Source organism: Zea mays, chromosome 3, assembly GCF_902167145.1.
Source record: "Zea mays cultivar B73 chromosome 3, Zm-B73-REFERENCE-NAM-5.0, whole genome shotgun sequence".
Lineage (NCBI taxonomy): Eukaryota > Viridiplantae > Streptophyta > Magnoliopsida > Poales > Poaceae > Zea > Zea mays.
The window spans coordinates 79,000,336-79,022,870 of NC_050098.1; the positions used below are offsets into that span (position 1 = coordinate 79,000,336).

Below are 22,535 nucleotides of genomic sequence, written 5' to 3' on the forward strand. Positions count from 1 at the left end.
TGTCTTGTATTGAATGCCTAGCTCTTGTAAGTGGTTGGAAGTTGGAAAACTTGGATAACTTGAATGTGGGGTGGTTGGGGGTATTTATAACCCCAAGCACCAAACTAGCCGTTTGGTGAAGGCTGCTGTCGCATGGCGTATCGGACAGTCCGGTGCGCCACCGGACACTGTCTGGTGCGCCAGCCACGTCACCAGGCCGTTGGGTTCCGACCGTTGGAGCTCTGACTGCTGGGCCCGCCTAGATGTCCGGTGGCACACCGGACATGTACTGTAGAGTGTCCGGTGCGCCACATCGCGCGTGCCTGACTTCTGCGCGCTCTGGCGCGCATTAAATGACTCTGTAGGTGACCGTTGGTGCGAAGTAGCCGTTGCTCCGCTGGCTCACCGGATAGTCCGGTGCACACCGGACATGTCCGGTGAATTATAGCGGAGCCAATTCCCGAAGCTGGCGAGTTCCAGAGACGCTTCATTCCGGGAGCACCGGACACTGTCCGGTGTACACCGGACAGTCCGGTGAATTATAGAGGAGCGCCTCTGGATTTTCCCGAAGGTGAAGAGCTCAGCGTGAAGTCCCCTGGTGCACCGGACACTGTCCGGTGGCACACCGGATAGTCCGGTGCGCCAGACCAGGGCATCCTTCAGTTGTCCCTTGCTCTCTTTGTTGAACCCAATTCTTGGTCTTTTTATTGGCTAAGTGTGAACCTTTGATACCTGTATAACTTATACACTAGAGCAAACTACTTAGTTCAATTATTTGTGTTTGGTCAATTCAACCACCAAAATCATTTAGGAAATAGGTGTAAGCCTAATTCCCTTTCAAAAAGCACTCATGTCTAACTCATCAGATGTGCTACTACTACTCTCACCTGAAGGTACATCATGACTGAGGCTATTAGGTCCTAGTTCATCAAAGTCTCTATCGTGTAGAGCACTTTCTCTAATGAAGTTATGCAATGTCATACAAGCAATAATTATCTTGGATTGTTTGGTAAGCGAAAAAGAAGGGAGACTTAATAGCACTCTCCACTTCATTTTAAGCACCCCAAACGATCGCTCTATAACATTGCGTAGCGAAGAGTGTGCATAGTTGAATACTTCTTTGCTCCCAATAGGTTGCCTCGCATTTTGCCATTCCGAAATGTGGTACTTCTGACCCTTATAAGGTGCAAGGTACCCCTTTCTATTTGGATAGCCTGAATCGACAAGATAGTATTTACCTGCACAAACATGAAATACAAAAGTTAAATACTTAAGACATAAATTAATACCGTATGATAAAAAAGTACAACAAATTTATATACCTTCCGGTGGATGGGGGAACCTGTCCGCATAAGTTATCAAAGTACCTTGTAATACTCTAGTGTCATGTACGGATCCTGGCCATCCTGTGACAATAAATGTAAACCTCATATCAAAGTCACAAACGGCCAGTACATTCTGCGATGCGTAACCGTGCCGGCCAATATATCTGGCTTGCTCCGAGGCCGGGACTGACGCTGGAAAGTGACTACCATCAATTGCTCCTATGCAATCCTTGAAGTGTGGCCAAAATCTCGCCTCTCGCAAACGAGGATGAATCTCGATGAAATTTGGGTCTTTGGGCTTGATTATGTCAGATGACATCTTATACAGTGCATTAAGGACTTCACTATACTTGCGACTAATTATTTCCAAGGAGTGACCAAACTTATTCCTTATCTGCCTAAATGATTGTGGACCCCCACATGCCCACAAGAAAATGCCTAGAGCTTCCATAGTACTGACACCCCGCCTTGGAAGCAGACCATAATTTTCCACCAACGTATCATGCAATCGTCTAAAAACAGTTCGTCGCATGCGAAACATGTCGAAGCAGTCGTTACTATTCTCCAACGTTCTCTCAACCCATTGAATACCAGTTTCAACCATTGTTCTTCTAGGAACCTGACTGAAAGGCCTGCCCCAAATGTCTACATCATATAGAGCAACAAGCAATTCTGCATCCCTGTCATCCATTTCATGATCATATGTGTGTGCACCAGGGTCACACATCTGCATGCACACAAACAACAGCCACATATTCATATGTAACCACAATTTATAAGGCACATATTAATGTAGAAGAACAGTTTACAAGCCACATATTCATGTATCATAGGTGACAGAAAGTTCACAGATTCACATTGTTCACAAGATTACAACTCTGATTATTCAAATACATATTCAACTCGAATATTTGGAAAATTGTTTGAAAGGGAAAATGATGCGTACATAAAGTTTATGTTCTAAGACGACAATCCTCATCAAAGTGAAACGACATGACTCATAAAATAGACACAACTAACATAATACAAAACATAAGCCTCTGTTGTCGAACGACCAGCATCTAATTGGACTTTTTAAGATCTATCTCGTAAGCTTTGCGAAGCCAAGCGTTCCTTCCTTCTTTTGTCTTCAGTGATGCAAATACATCTCTATACTTTTTCTCAATCAACAGATGAGTGGCAAACAAATGTAGGTCGCTACCTTCTGGTGATCCATCATCGATAACTTGTTGCAACTGTGCAATAACCTCAACACGAACTGGGTCCGTGTCAGCAGAGGTAATGGACTTGTTAGTGGTCATTGAACGCGACTCAAAAGCCTCCACTAGGCGTTTCATGTACTCTTCCCTCGAATCTTTTTTCTTCTTTGGTTTAGGAGAATCATGCCACATCTTACGCTTCCCAGTCGCATTTGTGCATGGGTCAGGTGTGCTGTTTTCACCCCCACCTAAAGTGGCTTCCAAATGATCATCAGATGATGAATTAACATCCTCGACGCCAGGAACAAGGGTTCTTTCATTTGTGCAGACAATGGGTCCAAACATAACCTTTAGCTCGTCCTCATTCTCTAGGGGGGTTGTTTTGAACATAATACAACCTGGCATTGCCTGCAGCAACATGGTAGTTCCTAGTTTTAGATGGCCAATACTATTGTTAGTCTACAAAAAAAAGATCTACTTACTTCATTTTGCTTAGCCCACCACTCATCTAGCGCACTGATTGAACCAGTATGAGGGTCTCGACCAAGACCTGTAGCCCTTTCATTAAGAGTTTTCCACTGTGTGAACATTCTCTTTAAGGAGTCCCACCTATTCTTCATTTGATCCCTGGTGTAAGTGCGACCAGTGCGTTCCTTAAACTTCCTTATGAGGTTAGCATACCCTTCTGCATTAAGAAAGTGTTGTGGCCTATTCCGGGCATTGACCTCTTCTACACAAATTTCTATGTAAATTTTTGTTGCTCTACTATCCCACTTTGCAATCACTTTGCCAGACTTGTCCATCTAGTGCAAAACAAGTGTAGAGTTTTGAAAATACGTTGTGGTCTCGGATTAAGAAGAAAACAAAAACAACACTGAACTGACCATAATAACATAAAGTAGTACCATAAGTAGTAAAATTAGGATTTCCTTAATTACATAAAGACAACGTTAATTAAAGAGGTACTGGACACAAAAGGACATGGAAGACATTTACACCAGCCCATTAAGCAAAAGCCTGATCATATCCCTGTTTCACTAAGACCTTACTACAAGCTGGACCAAGTTCTAACTTAAACCTCATTGTCACTAAAGGAAGGCATCTGATCGGAGTCATATTCAATTCCCCAAAACCTTTCAAAGTGCTCGGCAAAGTCCCAGTCTGGACTAAGGTTGTCTTCACCAGGGGGTGCTGAGGACAACTCTGAGGGTTCGTAGTTGCTCTCAGGCTGGTGGGTTACGTTGTTGACGTTGTCCAAATACTCTTGGAAAACCAGAGAATCTTGCTCCATCATGCAAGCAATGTCCTCCAATGCTACACGAAGTTTGGTAGCGTCAAAGGAGGTCAACCCGCGTCCTGGACGGATTGTTTCCCGAGCTACGGAATAAATCTTGTCCGCAATCTCTTGCATCCTTCCAATTGCCTTGTCGGCTATGGAGTCTGCTGAATCCATCTAATGTGGATTTAGGTGGTTAGTGAACTAGACAAGGGGACAATCTACTAACTTCCATTTATTCACATGAATTGCGTGCTAAGATGGACAAACTTTGGTTGAAGGTACTAACATATAGGTAGTAACTAACACAGTATGAACTCAACCCTGAACATACAAAAGGTTGTGACAAACAAAGTAATAAAGACCCCGAGTAAACCATACAAACTACAGGTAGTAACTAACAAAGTATGAACTAATCCGTCAACAAATAATAGTGACACAACAGATGAATGGTATCCCAATTAAACCATAAACAAAAATTGGCTCAACACCTGTTGACAGTAAAGTGCGCAACAAATTGAGTATCACATTACCTTGGTTGCACTGGATCTTGGAACCGTAGACGAAGACCTCCGAGTTGATACGGATATCTGAAGGCGACAATGCACAATAAATTAGTTTAGTATGTTGATCCATAACAGTAATGATGTACTGAATAAACTGGAGTTCAGTCGGCAGTGGTTAAAGCCTAAACAAATAGCAAACGGGGTAGGACGAACCCTAGCAAAACGAGAGGAGGGGGCGGCGAGGGTCGGGATCGAGGCGAGGTACACCGTACATGGGAAGATGACGACACGACGTGGGGGAGCAGTGGAACCTTCACGACGAAGCAGCGGCGCCGGTGTGGGTGCGGTAACCCTAGCGACAGTAAAGGTTCAACGAATGTCCGAGGCGGCGGCGGTGAATGAGAGGGTCCGGATGGAGGAGAGGGCCCGTACCTGCGAAGACGAAGACGGGGAAAGAGGTTCCTTTGCGACGGGGCTGCGGCGCCGACGTGGGTGCGCGAACCCTAGAAAAGACGGGAATGAGACGCGGCGTAGGGGAACAGACGGTTGGGATGGAGGAGTTCGCGGATGGAGGTCGGCCGTACCTGCGAAGACGACGGCGGCGACGCGTTGGGTGCGCGGCGGCGGCGTGTGCTTGGGCGAGTACCCTAGCGAAGTGGACAGACTTCTATCCGAAGCCAAGTGAAGGCCGCTTCAAGCGGACCGTGCGCGGGGGGCTTCTTACCGAAGCGCGTCGGGCAGAAGCCGCGCCAAAATTTGAGCGTTTGCTTCCAGCTTCTGCTTCTGGCGGCCAGAAGCCGACCAGAAGCTGAACCAAACAGGGGCATAATATATGGAAATGAACCATCAAATGCTTCGGAGCTACCAAAGAACACAAAAGCTAAGAAGAAAAGTTTGAAAGAGCCACTTATCATTCGAATCATGCAGACAAGGGAAGGATTAAAGCTAGGAATCAGTTGCCTCAAGCATGGCAGTGCAAAGGTATCTCTATGCAGTTTCATATCTTTCTCATCCTTTTGGCTAAGATAAGGTGTAGTATACTAATATTTGTTCTTTTCGGTTTAATATCTGATATGTGGACCATATTCTCACTCTGATATTAAATTTATTTTTTTATGGGTATCAAATATAATATATGTACAGTACAAGTAATTGGAAAATAATGAACACATACTTTTTTCACACAAATGGACAGGAGCGTGTGATTCCATTAGGAATAAACAGAGTTTGTTAAATTATATTTGTGACTGTTTTGGTGTGTAAAACAATTGAACACATAGGGTAATAACAGTAAGTCATGATATGTGTCTGGCTGTAGGGATATGATTTGCATTGGAAGTGTAAACGATGGGTGGATTGGAGTTCATGGACGAGCGCTCCTTTGGTCCTTTGTTACATGTTATATATCACCTTCATTCTAGTCTTACTGCATGTTTTTGGTGTAACAAAATTCTTGTTATTCTCACCGTGTTTTGTGAGGAGGTGACTAACTGGATGATGCTTTTGCCTCAGGAGTTGATTATTGTTGTGGCTCGCTGCTGGGATCACTGTGCCATCTAAAGATTATGCATCACAGTTATTATTCCTTTTCAGGTACCCTGAAGATTTTGTTTCTGTTTTTAACGAACGATGAGTAGTTCAATGTGCCATCTGCACACACTGTTTTGCTATAATTGTCGCATACTAGCTCATTGTTTTGGGATATGTTTAAAAAGTTCCTGCTATATATCAAGAATGTATTCGACAAAACTTGTTCTTTGATAGACATTGTCCTTAACTAGATTGCCAAATTATGTGACATTCATTAGACTCGTGCATTTGATTATTCCGACTTATGTTGCATTATCTGCATTCAACTTGACATGTTTTCTAAAAATTAATATCTATGAGACAATCTTATTCTGGAAAGGTTTATTATCAACTTTTTAGTGTTGTAGATAACTGTTATATTAACTGTAAACAGTCCATCCTATTATATTTTTTGTTACACCTTTTACATGGCCATCAGTAATCACAGTTAAGGGTTGGATAAAGGCACTATGTAGTGTGGCCCTTCTAATTGTGTTGCTGAAGTTCTTATTGAGGTTATTAAGGTTTGCCAACTTTTTAGGTAGGTGTTCCAGAGCACGAAAGGCCCTTGAGCTAAGCCAACTTTTAGGAGTAAATATTTCTCCAACAGGTACTTCTGCAGTAGTCATGAGTCATTGCATATATGAAGTAAGGAGAGAACATTATTGCTTCTCTTTTCTAATGCGTGAGCTTGTACATGGACATTCTACATAGAGCTGGTGAAGTAGTGTGTCTTTCAAGTACTACATCAATGATTTCTTATTTCTTTATGGACTTGTAGCACCTGAATGGAACCCTTTTTGAACTCCGCATCTTTTAAGATGACATTATTGTCGTATTGTAATATAATTTGATCCGTATCAATTTAGTTATGTATTGATTGTTGCCAAAGAATTTATGAGATATGAGATCGATAATATATGTGGTATTTTTATGTAATTGTTGTGCAATAACAGTTTGCTGGATATTTTGTATACCGTTGCAACGCACAGGCACCTAACTAGTGAAACAAGAAGAGTTCATTAGGTAAAGCAAGGGGGAGATACTGTAATGCAGTATCTCAACAAATTCAACCATCTATCCCAGTATGCCATCGACCAAGTAAATACAGATCTGAAGAAAAAGAATTGTTTTATGAGGGGACTTAATGACAGGCTTCAACGGTAAATGGCACCATGTCTGGATCTTACCTATAGTAGAGCTGTCAGTACGGCACTGGCAGTGGAAGCCAAAAATGCAGGACATGGAAAATCAAAGGGGTTTGGACATGAAAAGTCAAATCAAGGGCCTGAAAAGAGAACCAGGTTGGTGATCCGACCTTTTAATCAAAATCGTTCTTCACCTCGCCCACCTTCCTATCCCTTCAAGCAGCATGTTTTTATTCGTCCCACTACTGCCCCCGCTCCTACCAATCAGCCGAGTGTCCCTGGTACTCGTATCCCTGCTCTCCCTAGTTCTTCCACTGGTTGCTTCAACTGTGGAAAGTCCGAACACTTCATCAAGGACTGTCCATACCTGAAGCAAAATAAAACCAACTTCCAACAGAACTCTGGGAATTCCAACCAAGGAAAGGGGAACACGGCTAATGCTTCAACGGGCAAGAATTTCAAGAAAATTGGACGGATTTATTATACCCAAGTGGCTACAACACCGGAGGCCGAGCCGGTAATGATGGGTACGTTCCTTGTTGCCAATTACCGAGCAGTTATTCTCTTTGATTCTGGTGCATCACACACCTTTATAAGCAAGAATTTTGTGGAAAAGCATTACATTTCTTGCATTGAATCAAGGGAAGGATTTATTATCCATTCACCTGGAGGACGGATATTTACTAAGGAAGTAGCCTTCCACATACCAGTAACGTTGGCCGGACAGGAATTTCCAACCAACATGATTGTTTTAAAGGGCCAAGACATAGATGTAATTCTGGGCATGAACATCAATACAGACTTAAGGACCATCAAATTGAGTCATGGCCATGAAGAGATTCAACTGTCTATCCCTGTAGCTATCCCAGTCAAACCATCTAGGCAAGTTTATGAAGCTATCATACCAGAAATCTAGGATATTCCGGTGGTATGTGAATTCCCGGATGTCTTTCCTTAAGACCTGCCTGGGTTGCCTCCAGAAAGGGATGTAGAGTTTGTGATTGAACTAAAGACCGGTATAGCTCCTATTTCTAGAAGGTCGTACCGAATGCCACCTAATGAATTGGCAGAACTCAAGACTCAATTCCAAGACTTGCTTGAGAAAGGCTTCATTAGGCCTAGTTCATCACAATGGGGATGTCCAGCAGTTTTCGTTAAGAACAAGGATCAGACACTTCGAATGTGCGTGGACTACAAACCCCTTAATGAGGTCACTATCAAGAACTAGTACCCTCTCCCTCGGATTGATATTCTATTCGATCAACTTACTGGAACTCGGGTATTCTCCAAGATTGACCTCAGGTCAGGTTATCATCAGATCCGTATTCGACCCGAAGATATACCCAAGACCGCATTCACTACGCGGTATGGATTATTTGAATATTTGGTTATGTCTTTCAGATTGACAAATGCCCCAGCCCACTTCACATACTTAATGAACACAATATTCATGCTCAAGTTGGATAAATTTGTGGTGGTCTTCATTGATGACATCCTGATCTATTCCAAAAATGAAGAGGAGCATTCTAATCACTTACGAATCGTGCTAACGCGCTAAAGGGAGCACCAATTGTATGCTAAATTCAGCAAATGCACGTTTTGGTTGGAGGAAATCCAAGTTCTGGGACATGTATTATCTGCAAAAGGAATTGCGCTCGATCCCAGCAAAGTCAAAGATATTTTAGAATGGAAACCGCCAGCAACAGTACATCAAGTTCGAAGCTTCCTTGGACTAGCTAGATATTACCGCAGGTTCATTCCGGAATTCTCCAAGATTGTTAATCCTATCACAGGTTTATTGAAGAATTATACCATGTTTGACTGGTCCTCAAAATGCAATGAAGCCTTCGAACAACTGAAGGTGTTATTAACAAATGCTCCGGTATTGGCTCAACCGGATATAGAGAAGCCTTTTGATGTGTATTGTGACACATCAGGTAGTGGACTCGGATGTGTCCTAATGCAAGAGGGCTGAGTCATAGCCTATGCTTCTAGACAACTACGCCGGCATGAGAAGCACTATCCAACTCATGATTAGGAACTAGCTGCAGTTGTTCATGCCCTTAAGATATGGCGTCATTATCTACTGGGAAATATATGTCATGTATACACGGATCACAAGAGTCTGAAATATATCTTTACACTGTCAGAACTTGAATAACACGGCTTTCTTCCTTAGTCTTTCTCCCGTTTGCGAGGAATCTCCACAACTTGGAGCCTCTCGCCCTTACAATGATGATCACAAAAGAAGCACATAAGTAAGGGAGGGGAGAGCCACACACACAAGACTCAAATCCACAGCACAACCATGCACACAAGTCACAACTTGAGCTCGAAGTACAACGCACAGAGTTCGCAACTCAAATGGAGCTCAAATTGCTAACACAGAGAATCAATTGCGTGGGAGTGTAGTCTGGATGCTTTAGAATACTCAAAGAATGCTTGGATGACTCCTCCATGCGCCTAGGTGTCCCTTTTATAGCCCCAAGGCAGCTAGGAGCCGTTGGAGGCCAACTTGGAAGGCCAAACTTTCCTTCTGTCGGGTGGTGCACCGGACAGTCTGGTGCACCACCGGACAGTCACTGTAGCTGTCTGGTGCGCGATCTCCTTCCTTTTCTGGCACATCCGACCATTGGTCCTCGGGGGCATTTGGCGCACCAGACACTGTCCGGTGTACACCGGACAGTCTGGTGTGCCCAACCGACCGTTGCTGCGGGCCACGCGTCGCCCGTGGATTGCGCGGCCGACCGTTGCGCTGGCGACCGTTGGCTCACGGACAGTCTGGTGCACCACCGGACAGTCCGGTGAATTATAGTCGTACGCCGTCGTCGAGTCCCGAGAGCGGCCTTTTCACGCGGACCAGCCTGGAGCACCGGACACTGTCCGGTGCACCATCGGACAGTCTGGTGTGCCAGACCGAGCTGAAGATTGGTTGTACAGAGCCAAGTCTTTTCCTTTCCATCTTGTCTTCTTTTCTCACTGTTCCTAGCACTTAGAGAACTTCATTTGTATTCAAAAACAAATGTACTAAGTCTAGAAACATACATCATGCTTTGATTTGCACTTTTCAACCTTCGACACATTAGGACTTAAAGAACCGTGTTGGGCACTTAATCACCAAAACATTATAGAAATTTCCCAAGGGCACATTTCTCTTTCAATCTCCCCCTTTTTGATGATTTATGCCAACACATCAAAAAGCAACACAAAACATGCAACATCGATTCAAATTGAAGACCAAATTGTTTTTGCTATAATTTGGCATATTTGGATCACTCTTTACCACCACTTGGTTTGTTTTTGCAAATCAAATTCATTTTCCTATCTCTAAGTCAAACTCACTTGTTTGGGCAAATCAAGAGATGTTCTAAGAGAAAAATTGATCAAGTACCAAAAACTCCCCCTTTTTCCCATGATAAAAAATTCTCCCCCAAAAGAGACCAAATTTTGCAATAAGAGTATTTTGGACAAATAAAAAATTCTAACTCTATTATTTTCAAAATTCACAAGTAAATACACCAAAACAGAAGCACTATCCATTTGCTTTTGGCCTTAATTTCCCCCCCTTTGGCATTAAGCACAAAACAGGATCATTTTTGGCCCTTAAACCCCATTGCCTCACCAAAAAAACGTCAATTAAGAGCAAAAAGGCAATGAGAGCATAAGTACGAACTTGGAGGTAAATACACCAATACCGGAGTGCAATGGAAGTCTTTGCAACGTCCAAGTCCATTTTCCCTTTCAATGCACCTTTGAGACTATATTAAGAGTACTCAACCACACAGGTTAGTCTCAAAGGGTCAAGTTGTAGCACATCTCCCCCTTAAAATGTGCATCGCTTGCAAATGGACTTGTGAGGTCTAGGGATCATGTGTACAACTTGAGCACCATAAATAAACAATAATGGATTTAAATGCATAAAGTAACATGATCAAAGGCATAGAACACATGTATGTTATAGATCAATCCAAGTTACGCGAATCTAAGACATTTAGCTCACTACACAACCTGCAAAAGGATTTCTCATCTAACGGCTTGGTAAAGATATCGGCTAGCTGGTTCTCGGTGCTAATGTGGTACACCTCGATATCTCCCTTTTGCTTGTGGTCTCTCAGAAAGTGATGCCGGATGTCTATGTGCTTAGTGCGGCTGTGTTCAACAGGATTATCTGCCATGCGGATTGCACTCTCATTGTCACATAGGAGTGGGACTTTGCTCAGATTGTAGCCAAAGTCCCTGAGGGTTTGCCTCATCCAAAGTAGTTGCGCGCAACACTGTCCTGCGGCAACATACTCGGCCTCAGCGGTGGATAGGGCAACAAATGTTTGTTTCTTTGAACTCCAAGACACTAGGGACTTTCCTAGGAATTGGCATGTCCCTGATGTACTTTTCCTATCAACCTTGCATCCAGCATAATCGGAGTCTGAGTATCCAATCAAGCCAAAGGTATTTGGATACCAGATCCCGAAGCAAGGTGTAGAAACTAAATATCTAAGAATTCGCTTAACTGCCACAAGATGACATTCCTTGGGGTCGGATTGATATCTAGCACACATGCATACACTTAACATAATGTCCGGTGTAACACCCCAGGTGTTACTTAGGGGTTTCCACTCAAGACTACACAAGTAAGCCCATCATCACATGTGACTTAAGTTGGGAAAAGTACACCAAAGTTGGAGCTCAAGACCCTAAGTAAGTGCAACCCATCTTAGAAGTCATACCTTGGCTTGTTATGCACATATAATGGGGAGAATTGCCCAAACCCTAATTCAAACCCCTTTGGACAAGTAGAGCACTAGAAGTAAGTATGAACAAAAGGGTATGGAAACCACATGAACATGACTTGGGCCAATTATAAAAGATGTAGTACACTTAATACCCTACAAATGATAGTAAGAAAGTGACCCAAAAAGAATTCAGAAAAACCCCAAAAGGTTCACCAAAGGGTTGAGCACAAAAGAAAAATCAGAATTCTTCCAAGTCCAAAACCACCCCCTTTCCAGAGATCAAACATGTTCACCTTGATCCCAAACTTAAAACCACTTGGCCCAATTTACAAAGTGACGCCAAAATACCTCTAGAACACCCTAAAGAAGATTGAACCCAACCCTAAGTCGTTTGACATGACTTGGCACAAGTTTTGTCTCGGTTTGGATAGCTAGGACAAAGACAACTTCCCACCCCCATATCTCTCTAACCCGACCACATCTCCCCTTGGAACTCACATGAACTAGGTAGCCCTAGGTACAGCGAAGAGATCTCTCACAGGTCTTAGGGCAAGATTCACACGTCTTGGCCGCTCAGCAGAGGGTAGAACACGAACAGAAGCAAAGAGCCACGTGTTCGACGCGCTCTGAGCTCGTGAGAGCACGCCCGACGCGCGCCCCCGCGTGCCCCGCGTCGCGCCAAAGCCGAGCCGGGGCCGTTGCCTGCGCCCGCGCCTATAAAGCCTCCATAGACGTCGACCGTACTCCTCCGCGCACGCTCGACCTCACCGGAGCCAGAGATCACCGGCGTTTGCCCTGCAAACGGCGTGCCCGCGGCCACCCGATCCCCCGCCACCGTAGACATGCCAGCGAAGCCCTTCCCGGCCACGCCCGACCCTCGAAATAGACAGTGCATGCCTCGGTGAAGCTCTCCGAGCAATAAATCAGACTTTGCCTCGCCAGAGAAGCCAGTCCACGGTCGCCGGACTTCACCCGATCACCGGTGGACGTAGACCAGGTAAGTCTCTGCACCATTCCCCGATTCCCTGCGTGCATAGCTTCTACGTCATCCCGTGGAGCTCATCGTGCCGTTTAATTGGACTAGATCACTGTGGTTAGGCCGGAACACTCGCCGCCGACGAGTTCACCCGCCTGCGCACGTGGACCGATCGATTCCGGCCACCACCGCCGTCGAGCCGTACCTCGCTGTGACCGCCAGGACCTCCTGAAGCCAACCCCACCCCTCACCGGACCTCTCTTGCCGCCGGTAAGCCGCGCCGCCCTTTCCCTTTCCGCGGTTACTGTTTACATAAGGGGAGGGACCTCGGGGAAGAAGAAGGAAAGGCCAGGTGGTTTTGTTCGCTATCAGTGACTCAAGGGAATAGTAGCGCAGAGGTATAAATGAATGGATTGATTTAGAAAGAACCCAGGGTCTTCGGTGCAAAGTAGTTTTCCAGGAAACCTTTTAAAATATTCTGATTTAAATCCAAACAGAACATGAAAAATTCATAACTTCAGTTTGGTTTACCCAAATCGAGTCAAACCAATTTTGCCAGATCATAATTAATGTAAACTACTTAGGAAAAATATAAAACCCCTAAGTGTTACAGAAAACTTTAAAGTTTTGATTTAAATGATTAACTGGTCAAAAGCTAAAAGAAATAAGGAAAAATAGCTACACTATTTGACTGGGGTTAAGAAAATTTAGAGAAGTACTTGATCACTTCCTAACATGTTCAAAAATAATAAACCCCTCTGTACACCCCTTTAAGGTAGAGCTTGCCATTTAAATCACTTTTTGCTTAAAGTAGAAGAAAATATAAAAGGTGGTTTAAATAAAGAACCAGGGAGCACCCACATTTTTGTTAGTTTACTTATTCAGTATAGTTCAGTATAAAAATTTATTATACCCTTGTTTAGTACAGAAGAAATGAGATACCTTTTATTTTAAGAAAACAAGGAAAACTTAGAAAAACCCTAGAAAAATAACCCCAAGGAGAAAACACCCCAAACCTTGGGATAACTAATGTTTTGTTATTAAGAACATAGGAAAAATATGAAATTTGTTGTTTGACATTTTTCAAATAACAAGATAGTAGTAAGTGCCTTTTTAACATTAAACTTTAGAAAATCACAACTAAATAACCACCAAATAACCTTCTATGATTTTTTGGCACAGAAGCATGTTATTACTTTTAGATACCAACAAAAATGACCCTTAGGACAGAACCCCCCCTAGTTAAGAGTTGAAGTGCAAAGTGACCCCTTTGCCCCAACTTTGGTTATTTTTGTCCAGGGCATACTCTATTTATTCTGGACCTAAAATTCATAGGACAGACTACAGTGACAAATAGTAACCCACTGTAATTTTTTCAGAATTTTTGGAAGGAGTTAAATCACTGTTGTAGTTCAAACCCACACTAAAATTCATAAATAGAAATTGAAAAGGGGGAATTAATAGTGGAGACTAATGTTACCCTAACTAAACCAGCAAAACCCCTTGAGTACCCACTAAAACATTTAAGGGGCATCCCAAGTATTAATCCATTATGCTTAGGCAAGAACCTCAAACCTAAATTGATAAGCCTAAAACCCTAAGAGCCTCTTATGACAAGGAAACCCTAAATGATTAACTAACTTAGTTTTCTGCACTAAGGCATAATTGTTATTAAATTATACATATCATAGCATGCATATATCTTATTCATGGCATTCGATAGATTGCAACCTCGCGGACAAAGAGTACGTCCTCGTGCCAAAGCAAGGAGTTGCTTAGGAGGTAGCCCCGGATCCAGCACCAGAGCCTGCCCAAGAGGATCTGCCTGCCCCAGCTTTGGAAGGCAAGCCCCGGTTTTATGCATAACCTATTTATTATGCTATTTTACTACACTTAATGTTTGTAGGCTTGTATCGTGCACATAAGTGTAGGAGTTGACTGAAACCTTAGTTGCATGAACTCAGGATACCTTTTGAGATGAACACTAGTATGCTAGGTCGAGTAGATGCTTTATTAATTAGGGCTCTCGGTAGAAGTCGAGTGATTTTTCTAGCACTCGCACGAGGTCAGGAATTGGTTGTATCCATTTTGATAACATAATGATGGTGGTCTATGGACAACGGTCCATGGGGATGCATTGTCTACGAGACGAGAATTGGAATAAGGATTAAGGTGTGGTACCGTGCGTCAAGCGTTTGAACGTACTAAACACATGCCGAGAAATATGGTAAATCGGTAAGCCTAGTACCTGAGTGAACCTGCCCGCAGACATATCCCCTCACGCGACCTGAGACGTGGTCTCCCATTCCGGTTATGGTGGGTGCAAGTGCAGTCACTGCACGACGGCAGTCGGGGTCAGTGAGGCATTGTACGCCAAGGCGGTGAGCCCAGATCTGTTGCCAGGGAATCGATGGGGACGGTTGATGTGTGTGGGGATGCAGTGCCCCTACATGTCGTGTGTTTAGGTTTACCTTGCAAGGATAAAAACTCGATTCGAATCGTCTGCTTCTCGCAGCTAATGAGACTGCTTGATCCATGCTGCTACAGTGAGTAACAAGTGGAAATGAGATGACTTGGCAAAAGTTGTTGACTGCTAAATGTTTGGTACCATGTATGATTAGGTAGGTATACATTTAGTGTTAAGAGAGTCACACTAAAACTTGACTAAGCTAAAACTTGATTTATAAACTCAGCTAGTGTTTTTGGCAACCAAACCCCTCAGCCAAATAGCTGCATGTCTAGAGGTAGAGGAGTAGAGTCCTCACACCGGGTAAGTCTAGCTGAGTATTAGTATACTCAGCCTTGTTTGTGGCATAATTTTACAGGTTCTCTGGAGGACATGGTTGCTGGAGTGACTTGGCCGTCCATCTTGCCACCGGGATGGACTATCGAGTGGGACCCTGCCTCGGCTGAGGAGGAGCATGAGGATTGATGGGATAGGCTTCCCCATCTCTCTGTTTATTTACTGTTAGTTTTATTCCGCTGCACTTCGAACAATGATGACAACTTTTGCTAAAACTCCAATGATGATGTAATAAGTTTAATACTCCTTAATGTATGGTTTTATGCTTTATTGTATTTGCTCTGTGACTCACCATCGAGTGAGACTGTGGTACTTGATCCTATCAGTGGCCCCGTCGGACTAGATCCGAGAGATTGACGGGTTATTCCCATTTAAGTGTGGTCTAGCCTCTAAGGCTGGACTTAGGCACTTAAGTTGGAATAATTCGGGCAGTTCCGCCACATCCGGTCTACTAGCACATAGATAAAGTAATGACCCTATCATAGACCGGTATGCCTTTTGATCAATGGACTTACCTCCTTTGTTGAGGTCGACATATCCGTCGGTTCCCATCGGTGTCTTCGCGGGCTTGGCGTCCTTCATCCCAAACCTCTTGAGAAGATCTTGAGTGTACTTCGTTTGGGAGAGGAAGGTGTTGTCCTTGAGTTGCTTCACTTGGAACCCAAGGAAGTAGGTTAACTCGCCCATCATTGACATCTCGAACTTTTGTGTCATCACCCTGCTAAACTCCTCACAAGACTTTTGATTAGTAGAACCAAATATTATGTCATCGACATAAATTTGGCATACAAATAGATCACCATCGCAAGTCTTAGTAAACAGAGTGGGATCAGCTTTCCCAACCTTGGAAGCATTAGCAATTAAGAAATCTCTAAGGCATTCATACCATGCTCTTGGGGCTTGCTTAAGCCCATAGAGCGCCTTAGAGAGCTTAAACACATGGTCGGGGTACCTGTCATCCTCAAAGTCAGGGGGTTGTTCCATGTATACCTCCTCCTTAATTGGCCAGTTGAGGAAAGTCCTCTTTACATCCATTTGAAACAACCTGAAAGAGTGGTGAGTGGCATAGGCTAATAATATTCGAATAGACTCTAGCCTAGCCACAGGAGCAAAAGTCTCCTCGAAATCCAAACCTGCGACTTGGGCATAACCTTTTGCTACAAGTCGAGCCTTGTTTCTTGTCACCACCCCGTGCTCGTCTTGCTTGTTGCGGAACACCCACTTGGTTCCCACAACATTTTGCTTGGGACGTGGCACCAGGCTCCAAACTTCATTCCTCTTGAAGTTGTTGAGCTCTTCCTGCATGGCCAACACCCAGTCCAGATCCTGCAAGGCCTCTTCTACCCTGAAAGGCTCAATAGAAGAGACAAACGAGTAATGCTCACAAAAATTAGCTAAACGTGAGCGAGTTGTTACTCCCTTGCTTATGTCACCTAGAATTTGATCGACGGGGTGATTTCTTTGGATCGTCGCTCGGACTTGAGTTGGAGGGACCAGTGGTGCTTCTTCCTCCATAAATTGTTCTTCTTGTGCTCCCCCTTGATCACGCTCCTCTTCTTGAGGTACCTGTCCACCGTCTTGAGTTGGGGGTTGCACCATTGTGGAGGAAGATGTCTGATCTTGCTCTTGTTGTTCCTGTGGTCGCACATCACCTATCGCCATCGTACGCATTGCGGCTGTCGGAACATCATCTTGATCTATGTCATCAAGATCAACTTGCTCTCTTGGAGAGCCATTAGTCTCATCAAATACAACGTCGCTAGAGACTTCAACCAAACCCGATGATTTGTTGAAGACTCTATACGCCTTTGTATTTGAGTCATACCCTAGTAAAAAACCCTTCTACTGCCTTGGGAGCAAATTTGGAATGTCTACCTTTCTTCACCAGAATGTAACATTTGCTCCCAAATACACGCAAGTAAGAACATTGGGTTTGTTACCGGTAAGAAGTTCATACGAGGTCTTCTTGAGAAGGCGATGTAGGTAGAGCCGGTTTATGGCGTGGCAAGCTATGTTCACAGCTTCCGACCAAAACTGCTCGGGCGTCTTGAATTCTCCAAGCATCATTCTCGCCATGTTGATAGGCGTCATGTTCTTCCTCTCTACCACACCATTTTGCTGTGGTGTGTAGGGAGCGGAGAACTCGTGCTTGACGCCTTCTTCCTCAAGATACTCCTCCACTTGAAGATTCTTGAACTCGGACCCGTTGTCGCTTCTTATCTTTTTCACCTTGAGCTCAAATTCGTTTTGAGCCCTCCTTAGAAAGCGCTTGAGGGTCCCTTGGGTTTCTGATTTATCCTGCAAAAAGAACACCCAAGTGAAGCGGGAAAAATCATCAACAATTACAAGACCATACTTACTTCCCCCGATGCTAAGGTAGGCGACGGGTCCGAAGAGGTCCATGTGAAGAAGCTCCAGTGGTCTTGATGTTGTCATCACATTCTTGTTGTGATGCACGCTTCCTACCTGTTTCCCTGCCTGACAATCTGCACAAGGTCTATCTTTCTTGAAACAAACATTGGTTAGTCCTAACACATGTTCTCCCTTTAGAAGTTTATGAAGGTTCTTCATCCCAACATGTGCTAAATGGCGATGCCACAGCCAGCCCATACTAGTCTTAGCTATTAAGCATGCATCTAGATCGGCCTCCTCTTTCGAAAAGTCAACTAAGTAGAGTTTGCCAACTAATACACCCTTAAAAGCTAATGAACCATCACTCCTTCTAAAGACAGATACATCAACATTTGTAAAAAGACAATTGTAACCCATGTGACACAATTGACTTACAGACAGAAGGTTGTAACCAAGCGACTCTACTAGAAATACATTTGATATGGAGTGCTCGTTGGTGATAGCTATCTTTCCCAAGCCTTTGACCTTGCCTTGGTTCCCATCTCCAAAGATAAGCGTATCGTAGGAATCCTTGTTCTTGACATAGGAGGTGAACATCTTCTTCTCCCTCGTCATGTGATTTGTGCATCCGCTTTCGATAATCCAGCTTGAGCCCCTGGATGCATAAACCTACAAGGCAATTTACGCTTGGGTTTTAGGTACCCAACTCTTGTTGGGTCCTACAAGGTTAGTCACAATAACTTTTGGAACCCAAATGCAAGTTTTGTCTCCCTTGCATTTGGCTCCCAACTTCCTAGCAACCACTTTTTCATTCTTACATGAAAGTACAAACGAAGTGTTGCAAGCATGGAAAACAGTAGTAGGTATATTACACATTTTCCTAGGCACATGATGCACAACATGATTTTTCCTAGGCCTACTTCTACCATGCACAAAAGTAGAGCTAGAAGCAAACATAGCATGTGAATCGTTATAAGCAACATGAATATGACTCTTATTATGATGAGGACGACTAGCAATTTTCCTATCATAAATAAAAGCATGGTTCCTTTGAGGACTACTAGTCATAGGGGCCTTCCCTTTCTCCTTGGTGAGATTGGGAGCCTTTTGACTTGTTAAGTTCTTGGTTTCCCTTTGAAAACCAAGTCCATCCTTAATTGAGGGTGTCTACCAATAGTGTAGGCATCCCTAGCAAATTTTAATTTATCAAATAATCAATTTGCAAGTCCTATGTTGAGCATTAAGACTTGCCACCTCATCATTGAATTCAGTAATAGCCATAAGATGTTCATCACATGCATCAACATCAAAATTCTTGCATCTATTACAAATAACAACTTGCTCTACACATGAACTAGTTACATTTGCCTTCTCTAGCTTAGCATTTAATTCATCATTTAAACTCCTTAAACTAGAGACAGATTCATGGCAAGCAGACAATTCAGAGGATAGCACTTCATTTCTTTTAATTTCTAAAGCAAGAGATTTTTGAACACTAATAAATTTGTCATGCTCTTCATACAAAATATCTTCTTGCTTTTCTAGCAATCTATCCTTTTCATTAAGGGCATCAATTAGTTCATTAATTTTGTCTACTTTGTTTCTATCTAAGCCTTTAAACAAATCAGTATAGTCTACTTCATCATCAGATTCCTCATCACTAGAAGAAAAGTACTTAGGGGAATCTCGAATACATACCTTTTTCTCCATGGCCATGAGGCAAGTGTGGCGTTCATTGGGGAAGAGCGAAGACTTGTCGAAGGCCGAGGCAGCCAATCCTTCATCGTCGGAGTCGGACGAAGAGCAGTCTGAATCCCATTCTTTTAAAGGTGCGCCTCGCCTTTCGCCTTCTTATAAACCTTCTTCTTCTCTCTCTTCCCGTATTTCTCTTGTTCCTGGTCATTATCGTTATCAGGGCATTGTGCTATGAAATGACCAGTCTTACAAATTTTCCGAGTATCTCCTCGGGCGTCATCTTTGTGTACCTGGGATTTTCACGGATAAGATTCACAAGATGGGGGTCAATAACTGTAAAGGACCTGAGCATGTGTCGGACGACGTCGTGATCCGTCCATCTTGTGCTTCCATAGCTTCTAATCTTGTTGACCAGGGTCTTGAGCCTGTTGTAGGTTTGTGTTGGCTCTTCACCCTTGATCATGGCAAATCTCCTTAGCTCACCTTCCACCAACTCCATTTTGGTGATCATGGTGGCGTCGTTTCCCTCATGAGACAACAGAAGCTGCAGGGTGGTTGCCTACATATTCTGGAATATAAGGCGAATGATACGAAGTAGTATGCATGACCTGCTTCGGCTGACTTTGTTGCGCTGCTGCTTCTGCTATCTCCTTCTGCTTCTAGATGGTAACATGGCACATCCTGGTGGTATGGCCCTTGTCTTCACCACAGAATAGGCAGTAATTTTTTCTTGGCTGATCTCCAAACCTTCCCCCGAAGCCCCTGGCGCCTCTGCCCCTTGGCGCTGGCGGCCGAAAAGAACTTTGCTGCTGCCCCGAAGCTTGTGAAGAGTATTGTGGCCTTTGCTGCTGGCTCCCTCGATCATCACTTTGAGTAGAGTTATGAGATGACCTAACGTGCCTCGGGTGAAATCTTCCTCTAAAGCCCCTGGTCATTTCAGAGAACCTGAATGCTTCCTCCCTTCTTTGGCGGAAGTCATTGTCAGCTCGAATATACTCGTCCATCTTCTGGAGCAGCTTCTCCAAAGTTTGTGGTGGCTTCCTGACAAAGTATTGCGCTGAAGGTCCCGGCCAAAGCCCCTTAATCATGGCCTCAATGACAATTTCATTGGGCACTGTTGGCGCCTGTGCCCTCAGACGCAGAAACCTTCGGACATACTCCTGAAGGTATTCCTCGTGGTCCTGAGTACATTGGAATAGAGCCTGAGCGGTGACTGGCTTCATCTGAAACCCTTGGAAGCTAGTTATCAACATATCCTTCAACTTCTGCCAAGAAGTGATTGTCCCTGGCCGAAGAGAGGAGTACCAGGTCTGAGCGACGCTCTTGACGGCCATGACAAAAGACTTTGCCATGACTGCAGTATTGCCACCATACGAAGATATGGTTGCTTCATAGCTCATCAAAAATTGCTTCGAGTCTGTATGACCGTCGTACATGGGGAGCTGGGGTGGCTTGTAAGACTGAGGCCATGGTGTAGCCTGCAATTCTGTTGATAGAGGAGAAGCATCATCGAAAGCAAAATTTCCATGATGGAAATCTTCATACCAGTTGTCCTCATTATGAAAGCCTTCCTGATGGAGCTCTCTGCGTGGAGGCCTTCGGCTCTGGTCATCTTGAACAAGATGACGAACCTCTTCGGAAGCTTCATCTATCTGTCTCTGAAGGTCAGCTAGACGAGCCATCTTCTCCTTCTTGCGTTGCACCTGTTGCTGAAGGATCTCCAGGTTTTGGATCTCCTGATCCAAGTCATCTTCCGGAGGTGTTGGACTAACAGCCTTCATCTTCTGGCTTCGGGCCTCTCTGAGAGAAAGGACGTCCTGATTGGGATCCAGCGGCTGTAAAGTACCAGCCCCTGTCGCTGAAGCTTTTTTCGGCGGCATGACGAAGGTGATGCTTGCCAAAAGTGTTCAAGACTCAAAAAATGGAAGTGAGTTCACCGGAGGTGGGCGCCAATGTTGGAGACTTGTTCTCAAATGCTTCGAATTAAGAACAAGGCAACATAAAATGTTAAATGTTAATGCCCTTCGTCCATTGAAACATTATTTCCCTTCAGATATAACGAATTTAGGACGAAGGTCATGAAGGACATATCTTCATGATCATGATAAAAAGATGGAGAACATTCAAACAAAGTACATAAAGTAACATAATTTCTGTAAACATTATTATTAATCTATTTCCATTTATATTACTTATGTAAACAATGATAAATTACAAATGTACCTTCGGCTTGAAGGAAAGAGAATACAGGCGTGACGCAAAAGTGAATGCCCAGTCAGCGTGAACAGTACGGGAGTACTGTTCATCTATTTATAGGCACGGGTCGCAGCCCATGTAAAATTACATCCAGGCCCTTTGCCTATGACAACAACTCTATAGTAATTTATCCGAGTCTAAATAGTCTTTTCCTTTTTAAGTCGGTTTCCTCTTTTCTGTCATCATGCCGAAGCTCCCTTGCGTACAGCTTCGGCTCTGCTCCATCCTTCGTGTTGTTTCCGTGCTTCTTCACACCGTGGGCCTTTGTTCGAAGATCCCTGTTCATACAATATACTCTAGAGACATTGTTAAATCATGTTTTTGAGGACCTTCGGAAGCCGAAGGCCCCCAACAAGGGTGTCCCAGATCTTCTTTGCATTGTCCAAGCCGCTAACCTTGTTGTATTCATCCCTGCACAGAGATGCTAGCAAAACAGTAGTGGCTTGGCCATTTTTATGAATTTGCTCATTAATAAACACGACATTGTCAGTACTATCAAAGTGCATTCCATTTTCAACAATCTCCCAGATACTAGGATGGAGAGAAAATAAATGACTACACATTTTATGACTCCAGAAAGAATAGTCTTCTCCATCAAAGTGAGGAGGTTTTCCAAGAGGAATTGATAGTAAATGAGCATTAGAATTGTACGAAATACGAGAATAATCAAATGAATAGTTTTTATTAATCGGTTTCTTCTTTGATGAGGAGTCATCGTCGT

The 22,535-nt window shown here is 43.8% G+C and overlaps 1 protein-coding gene and 1 pseudogene across 1 annotated transcript; one reads left to right on the forward strand and one right to left on the reverse strand.

Moving 5' to 3' along the window:
- Positions 1-2,365: 2,365 nt before the first annotated feature.
- Positions 2,366-3,306, reverse strand: LOC109945029 (L10-interacting MYB domain-containing protein-like). Its single transcript, XM_020550807.1, has 2 exons — positions 2,986-3,306; positions 2,366-2,911 (listed from the first exon to the last, which is right to left on the reverse strand). Exons 1-2 carry the CDS (start codon positions 3,304-3,306, stop codon positions 2,366-2,368), a joined length of 867 nt encoding a protein of 288 aa, XP_020406396.1.
- A 1,978-nt stretch (positions 3,307-5,284) lies between these two features.
- On the forward strand, positions 5,285-5,413 carry LOC111591268 (uncharacterized; annotated as a pseudogene).
- Positions 5,414-22,535: the final 17,122 nt, after the last annotated feature.

Excerpts from the sequence above, each read along its gene's own strand:
- LOC109945029 (XM_020550807.1), bottom strand. The coding sequence starts at position 3,306 with ATGGACAAGTCTGGCAAAGTGATTGCAAAGTGGGATAGTAGAGCAACA. Across the intron at positions 2,912-2,985 it reads GGTGGGCTAAGCAAAATGAA|GCAATGCCAGGTTGTATTAT; the intron begins GTAAGTAGATCT and ends ATGTTGCTGCAG.